Source organism: Chiloscyllium plagiosum, chromosome 9 (assembly GCF_004010195.1).
Source record: "Chiloscyllium plagiosum isolate BGI_BamShark_2017 chromosome 9, ASM401019v2, whole genome shotgun sequence".
NCBI classification, from domain to species: Eukaryota; Metazoa; Chordata; class Chondrichthyes; order Orectolobiformes; family Hemiscylliidae; genus Chiloscyllium; species Chiloscyllium plagiosum.
The window spans coordinates 2,152,290-2,160,897 of NC_057718.1; the positions used below are offsets into that span (position 1 = coordinate 2,152,290).

General features: G+C 48.9%; 1 protein-coding gene across 1 annotated transcript in view; it reads right to left on the bottom strand.

Moving 5' to 3' along the window:
* Nucleotides 1-6,545, bottom strand: part of LOC122553150 (protein-tyrosine kinase 2-beta-like) — a 40,800-nt gene extending 34,255 nt beyond the window's left edge. Inside the window, exons 1-4 of the mRNA XM_043696739.1 lie at nt 6,518-6,545; nt 5,136-5,273; nt 3,837-3,934; nt 2,476-2,560 (exon numbers count right to left, since the gene is read on the bottom strand). Coding sequence (XP_043552674.1) covers nt 2,476-2,560; nt 3,837-3,934; nt 5,136-5,273; nt 6,518-6,545 — 349 coding nt within the window. The remainder of the gene's footprint in view (nt 1-2,475; nt 2,561-3,836; nt 3,935-5,135; nt 5,274-6,517) is intronic.
* Nucleotides 6,546-8,608: the final 2,063 nt, after the last annotated feature.

Sequence of the window (8,608 nt, forward strand, 5' to 3'; positions counted from 1 at the left end):
ACACTACTGTCTGTCTCTACCCCCCTGTCTCCCAAAGCTCTGATGAGGAATTTTCTGTAAGAAGTTGCCCTTTGGCCAGATTCTGTCAGAACCTTTATGCCCGCCCTATCTGTACTCTTTCCCTTTAATCTTGTTGAGTTGTAGTGACCAACATGGAAGTGCTGCCCCCTGTTGTTCCCTAACACCCAGCCCAGCACCGGGCCCACCCCCTCCCCCAATTCTTGGCTTAAAAGGTTCTGATCAACATATCGCCAGAATTGTGCCCTCACAGAACCTTTAGCACTTTGTGTATCCCAGTTCGTATTGAGGAAGCTGAAATTATTTAATTAATTTTGCATTTCTCGGAGATTCACCAACATATCTGTCTTTCCATGTCTCCCTGAGAGGAGGTCAGGGTTTGAGGGTCTCCAGTACAGTCCCAACAAAGTAACTGACACCTTTGGGTTTTTAAGTTCTACCCATATTGCTTCACTTGAGGAACATTCCAAGATATCTTCCCTCCTCACTGTAATAATGGATTCCTTGATCAATATTGTGACACCCCTTCCTATTTTAATCTCACAACTCCCCCCCCGGCTCCCCCAACACCCCATCTCCTAAAGACTCAATCCCTTGAACATTGAGCTGTCAGTCCTGCCCCTCCCTCAGCCATGTCTCTGTGACAGCGATGATATCACATCCCCAGGTGATAACCAACACTCCCAGCTCCTCCACCTCACTCACGAGACACCCCCCATTAAAATAAACACCATCCAGTCTTGCTCTGCCCCCTACTGGCTTAACTATGTGCACTGCCTGGTCGGCAGGCTTGTTTCCTTCACTCTGCACTTGTCAATGCATCATCTCTGACTGATGCCTCTTCCACTTGGAACATTTTACTGTGTGAACAATGACAGAGAAATGCACAACCATCTATAACTCATCCATTTGGGCCAATGCACAATACCTTCCAATCTCTGTCGAGAACTTGAACATTGCTGAATAAAGACACATTTTGCCAAATCTTTCCATCTTGCATTTATCAGGACACTTTGCAAGAACACCAACTCAAGGGGAATACTAAGAGGAGAAATGTTGGCATGCTCCTGAAACTGGTATTTCTTGTGAATTAGCTCGTGTCACAAAGCTAGTCCCTTTTTTTCCTAAAAGCTGTTCCTTGGCTCAAGGAGTCTCTGACCTTGACTTTTTTTTCAGAGGGGCAGTAAACTGGGCCAGACTCTGATCAGGTAGGTAAAAACAATGACTGCAGATGCTGGAAACCAGATTCTGGATCAGTGGTGCTGGAAGAGCACAGCAGTTCAGGCAGCATCCAAGGAGCAGTCTGGTTTGGTACAGAGATGATAAGGATATTGAGAGGCTTTTTGTTTATATGTAAACAGAGGAAACTTCAGGCCAAAGTGGTCATGTTTTAGAAGTAACCTGTAGAATGAAAGGGGAGTGGTCAGCTCTCTAACTGAGCAGTTTTAATTCACTCTTGAACTGGTTGAAAGTTCAACAGGAAGCTGTGTGGAAACTTTCTCTCTCTCTCTCTGCCCTTGAACTTCAACCTATAAGCACCTGACCCTTTTTGTAGTGTGTTTTAAAAGGGGTTTGCTGATTGGAAACATTGTGTATACTCAGAACAGCACAAGTAAGTCTGGTTTGGAGAGACTGAGTTCTATAGGGGTTCTTTATTCTGTTTTTTGTGTTTCGTGGTGTAATTTTGTGAATAAAGTTTTGTTTGTTTTAAAATCTAGTAGTCAACCGCGCTAACGGTTGTGGGCGGCACGGTGGCACAGTGGTTAGCACTGCTGCCTCACAGCGCCAGAGACCCGGGTTCAATTCCCGCCTCAGGCGACTGACTGTGTGGAGTTTGCACGTTCTCCCCGTGTCTGCGTGGGTTTCCTCCGGGTGCTCCGGTTTCCTCCCACAGTCCAAAGATGTGCAGGTCAGGTGAATTGGCCATGCTAAATTGCCCGTAGTGTTAGGTATAGGGGTAAGTGTAGGGGTATGGGTGGGTTGCGCTTCGGCGGGTCGGTGTGGACTTGTTGGGCCGAAGGGCCTGTTTCCACGCTGTAATCTAATCTAAATCTAATCTAACGTACTCCGGGTAATTTTCACTGTACACTTACAGAAACAAATTGTACAGTTATGGTCTGGGACCGCCTGCTTCAGAATGTTTTGAGTGGTCTGGCCCAGTCCGTTACAACTTGATGAGTGCAGAGTGAAAAGCTTTGGCAAAGTGAGGCGAGACTTTGCGCTCGGAGTATTATTTGTAGCGTAGCCTGTGCTAGTGAAGACATTATTGTGGGCCTGAGGGGGAATTCCCTGGACTATCCCTGACGGTTACGTTGGCTGGCGTTTGGACAATTCCAGTGGATAATCAGTGCAGTTACTCGGATGTAGACCAACAAAGTGAACTGTAACAAGGTCTCGCTGGTAACCAGGATTACAGCCAGCTCCAAGCAGGACAAATCACAGGTAAACAAATCTTACTTCCTTCAACTAAGAACTTCTCCTTGACTTCAGATGAGCAGTCAGTCTTGCAGGTTTTCACTGCGACAGAGAGTTGTTCACCTCGCTGTAAAAGACAGGAGCAGAAAGGGATTGTGAAAAGTCATGTGACTGTTGAAGTCTCACAAATTAAAAAAAAAACAAAACTCAAACTGTCTTTAGGAAAACAAACATTCTCCGAAACTAGCAGTGTTTCCAGGTAAGGCAAATCCTGACCTGGGGTTCGCACTAACAGCAAAATACTGCCGACGCTGGAAATCTGAAATAAACACGTGCAATGCTGGAGAAACTCAGCAGATCTGGCAGCATCTGTGGAGAGGGAGACAGAGTTAATGCTCCAGTCGGATGACACTGTTTTACAGACCCATCCCAAAGAGGAATCTGATCCTGTCTTGGGGGAGAGGAACTGGATAAGGCAGCTGATCGCGATGGAGTGGGTTATCAATTATGGGCAGATGAGTCTGCCACTGATAGAAAGGAACACCAGACTGGGTTCAAGGGGTTGAGAGAGAGAGAGAGATAGAGAGAGAGAGAGAGAGAGAGAGAGAGAGGCTTGTCAGATGGTGGAGGGTGTCAGATGGGGGATGAGCTCAGGCAGATGGGTGACCACAGCTGCCATTTTCCCTCAACTTTCCCACTCGGATTTGGTCAAGTCATTAACAGGGAGTTTACATCAGCCAATCAGGCAACTGTTGGAGATCCAGCAGCATTTCCTGCTAATTCGTTGTCGAATTCCTGGCTGGGTCAGTGATCCTGGGCATTGGTAATCACCATCATGTAACCCAGACCCTCTGTAACCAATAGGCAATCACAACATCACAGGAAACTCTCACACAGGGCACAGAGTCAAGGCCAGAAGACAAGGGGAGAAACTGAGAGAACGCATAAAGGGAAAGAGTGGAGGACAGGAGGGAAAGGAGGAGTTGAGGGAGATGAGGAGAGGGTTTGAGGGAACATGTTACTCAAAGTGAGACCCAACTCCTCTCGTACAATAGCGGGGAAAGATTGGAGGCTGCCCTGTATCTTTGCTTCATTTCCACAGATCGGGGCAGGAGGGTGGGACTCGTTTCATTTGGGACTATGTTCAGCATGAACTGCTGTATGACTCGATGATTGTCGGAAGGCGACACAGATCAGGAGCCGCCCCATATTGGGACGGATCCAGAATACCACTTTGTCAATCCCCTCGTCGCTCAGTAGCGCGGGGAAAGTGAAGATACCGGAGCAGCACAAGCACATTTCAGTGAGTCTATAACAACCAATTTCATTCACAGGAAAAGGTAGCAGGAAAATTCTCCCATACAATGGGCAAACCATGATAAATTAATCCTTGGAATGCTCACTGCTGTTTTATAAACTCCTTCAAAAACCTGGCCGAAGAATCCTTCACCCAGAATTCGGCCCAGTACGACATTGTCTCGTGATATTGAGTTCTGAGGCACTGCAGTAGAGAGAGAGAGAGAGAGAGAAAGGAGGGTAAAGGTGACACTATATAAACACAAGCAGCAATGTGAGACCCTTAATCACAATTACATAGAAATACTAGAACTCAAAACATGGAAAGCTGAAACACTGTGCTCTGACCCCAATTTGTGACACTATAGAACAAGTCAGATCCCACAACAAAACCTGGCTTGATACACTCACATCTTTTTTGGCATTTAACGTGGTGATCCATTGCTGAAAGATCATCACTCCAGGCTGAGATTTAGTTTGAGCAATAAATCAGATGTTTATTAGACAAAAAAGCGGCCAAAGTATAACAGTGTGAAAGATTTCAGACACACAGTACCCAAAGTTCACATCGACTCTTCAGTTCAGAGGTAATTAAATTCCAGAGACGATTTCCTGCCGTGTCCAATCGGAAGGTGTGAATTAACCTCTCTGATTTCTACTCCTCTGAGAGTTTCTCTTTCAATCCTCATACAACTAAACACTGAGACTTTCACAATTGTAAATGTCCAAATCAAATTTCTGATTAAACACATCCGGCTGGACGTGAAACAGCTGCATTCATCACGGAGTCTATATTTCCAGGAGACAATTTTTACTTCCGACCCCAGCCAGCTCCCCTTCACATCACTGTACAACCCACAGTGCAGAGGGAGCACCACACTGTCAGAGGGTCAGTACTGAGGGACTGCCGCACTGTCGGAGGGTCAATGCAGAGGGAGCACCACACTGTCAGAGGGTCAGTGCTGAGGGAGTGCTGCACTGTCAGAGGGTCAGTGCTGAGGGAGTGGCGCACTGTCAGGGGGTCAATGCAGAGGGAGCAGGCACTGTCAAAAGGTCAGTACTGAGGCAGCGCCGCTCTGTCGGACGGTCAGTGCTGAGGGAGTGCTGCACTGTCGGAGGGTCAGTGCTGAGGGAGTGCTGCACTGTCGGAGGGTCAGTGCTGAGGGAGTGCTGGCATTTAAATGAGGTGATATAATGGAGGCTGCTTTAATCTCTCTGAGTCAGTGCCAGAACATGAAGGAAACAGGAGGCTACCCCGAATCCAGGTCAATATTTACCCCTCAACTAATGGAGGGTGACAGATTGGTCTTTGATGGGAAAGTAATATATGGGATTCTGCTGAGCAGTAATGAGCTGCTGAGTTTCCCTGCATTAAAACTGTGTCATTAACTCTCTCGTTGCCGTACCTGCAGATTTGGGAGTGTCTGGAATTTCAGCGTAGATCTCAGAGCCTGGAAAAGAGTTACAAACATTACACCAGCCGAAGGAAAGCAGCAAGCATTCCCCAGTAAAATCCCAGCCATGGGGAGTCAGCAGGAATCCTCCTGGAATCAGGCCAGCTCACCCCATAAACAACCCTGTGTCCATCTCCACCATCACATGGACAGGGGATAGGCAGAGAGTCTGAGGGATTGACAGCACAGGAAGAGGCCCTTCGGCCCATTGTGGCCATGAAGAACCACCTAGCTATTTTCATCTGGTCCGCCAGCACTTGGCCCATGACCTTGTATGTCGTGGCATTGCAAGTGTACATCAGAATACTTCTTACACAGACACAGAAAAGATAGGAGCAGGAGGCCATTCGGCCCCTCAACCCTGTTTCCCCACGCCCCCATTCATACGAACATGGCTGATTATCGTGCTCAATACCCGAATCCCACCCTCCCCCCAATATCCCTCCATTCCTTTAGCCATTAGACCTACTTCCCTCTTGTAAACACATCATGTTTTACCTTCAGCCACTCTCTGTGGCAGTAGATACCACAGGCTCCCCACTCTCTGGGTGAAGACATTCCTCCTCATCTCAGTCCTAAAAGCTTCCCCACTATCCTTAGACCTTCACTCCTGGTTCTGGATTCCCACACCATTAGGATATTCCTCCCTGCATTGAACCTGTCTATTCCGAATAGAGTTTTACAGGTTTCTCTGAGATCCCGCCCCTCATTCTTCTAAACTCCAGTGAATACAATCCTAACCGACTCAATCTCTCCCCACAGGTCAGTCCTGCTATCCCAGCAATCAGTCTGTAAACCTGCACTACTCTCCCTCAGGAGCAAGAACACCTTTCCTCAGATATAGAGACCAAAGCTGCACACAATATTCCAGATGGGGCCTCACCAATGCTCTGTATAATTGCAGCAAGACATCCTTGTTCCTGTACTCGAATCCTCTCACCATCAAGGCCAACATACAGTTTACCTTCTTCACCACCTGCTGCACCTGCACGCTTACTCTCAGCGACTGGTGCACGAGGACACCCAGGCCTTATCGAACATCCCCCTCTCTCACATTACAGCTGGTCAGATAATAATGTCTTGTTGTTTGTTGTTGGGACCTCACGGTGTAACCTGACCCTGTGCTGAGTGTATCACTCACACAGACAGCTCCCACCTGCCTGGACGCTCTGTTCTGGATACCCATCTCTGGCCCACGTTCCCCCTTTGGCTGATATCACCAATAAATGCCAACCTTGCGGTGACGCCCACATCTCCTGAGCTTTCCAATCACCCTCAAACCCCACCCTCCATCAGTCTTTACAAACCCAGCCTCAGCTGCCTGTGTCACTCACGGTCACCCAGATCATTTTGATTTTCCATTCGACAGCCCTGCATGCAAACCTCAGCACATGTATCAGTGCTCACTGACAGAAGGGTCTCTTCTGCACAACAATCGGATATTTTGAGAAGGGGTTAGATATCATTCTTGGGGTTAAAGACATCAAAGAGTATGGAGAGAATTTGGGACCAGAGTATCGAGTTGGCCATGATCTTGGGGAATGGTGGGGCAGGCTCGATGGAGCGAATGGCCTACTCTTCCTCCTGTGTTTCCGTGTAATCAGTCGGTGATCTCAGTTCCAGGAGGACTTTGGTATTAAACACCAGGGCCGTCTTTTTAACAGTAACCGGGAAGCAGGGAAGGTGAAGCAGAATCCCTGGGATCCCCAGAGAAACAAGGGCAGGCCCGAGGGACTGGACAGGTCTGTTTGAGAAATAACAGACCAGCAAGGCCACAAAGTGATGCATGTGAACACACCAGCCTCACCCTGAGTCACAAGTTATTCCTCAACCAAGATTTCTAGATATATTGCTGTCCTGTCAATGGTAGCAGCCGGTCAATTCTGCAAAATGTTTGCAAATCGAGAATTCTCTCAGTGTTCAGGTTTCCCTTGGCCACTGTCATTGTGTCTGAGTACCACCAGAGGGCAGTGCTGTATCAGTGAAGGTGTGGAAAGGGCCAACTCAGATCAACCTCATGTGGGGACAGTGTATACACAGGGAGACAGCATACACAAGGGGGGAGAGAAGATACACACGGGGAGACAACGTACACACAGGGAGACAGCGTACACGCGGGGGGAGAGAAGGTATAGACGGGGAGGCAGATCATACACGCAGGGAGACAGTGTACACACGGGGAGAGAGAAGATACATGAGGGGAGACAGATCATACACACGGGGAGACAGCGTACACGCGGGGGAGAGAAGATACACACAGAGAGACAGATTGTATACGCGGGGAGACAGCGTACATGCGGGGAGACAGCGTACATGCGGGGAGAGAGAAGGTACACGTGGGGAGACAGTGTACACACGGGGGAGAGAAGGTACACGAGGGGAGACAGATCGTACACGCGTGGAGACAGCATACATGCGAGGGGAGAGAAGGTACACGTGGGGAGACAAATCTTACACGCGTGGAGACAGCGTACAGCGGGGGGGAGAGAAGGTACATGCGGGGAGACAGTGTACATGCGGGGAGAGAGAAGGTACACACAGGGAGACAGCGTACATGTGGGGAGACAGAGGGTACATGCGAGGAGACTGCAAACACGTGGGGAGACAGAGTGTACATGTAAGGAGACTGCGTACACGCGGGGAGACAGCATATTCGCGGGGAGACAGAGCGTACTCACGGGGAGATAGAGCGTACTCGTGGGGAGACTGCATACACGGGGATACAGCGCGTACACACGGGGAGACAGAGCATACAAACAGAACCGTGACCGGTTCACGCGACTGATCCCAGTTATAGCGGACTGTCTGATTAGGAGACGTTATGTAGATGGGCCGGTTCTAGAAGATGGCAGAATGAGAGGTGACCTTACTGAAGCACCCACGATTCTGAGGGGATTTGACAGGGTCAATGCAGAAATTACGTCTCCTGTTGTGGGCGAATCTAGAATCAGAGGGTAAAATCTCACCCTAAGGCTAGCCGATTGAAGACAAGGATGAGGAGGAGTTGCTCTCTAAGACGTGAGTGAATCTGTGCAATTGTTTATTGCAGAGTGTTTTAGTGGCTCGGCCCTTGTGTCGATTCAACACAGACAGACAGATTTGTAATCAGTGAGGGAATGCAGGGTTATGGGGGAAAAGGCAAGACACTGGGGTTGGGGATGATCAGATCAACAATAATCACACTGAATTAGACACAAAAAACAGTGACACGGCTGGAACCCAAGGTAGACAGGCCGCAGGCTGGAGGGACACAGCAAGGCAGGGAGCATCAGGAAAGAGAGGGACACAGCAAGGCAGGCAGCATCAGGAGGGAGGGGGACACAGCAAGGCAGGCAGCATCAGGAGGGAGAGGGACACAGCAAGGCAGGCAGCATCAGGAGGGAGAGGAACACAGCAAGGCAGGCAGCATCAGGCGGGAGAGTGAC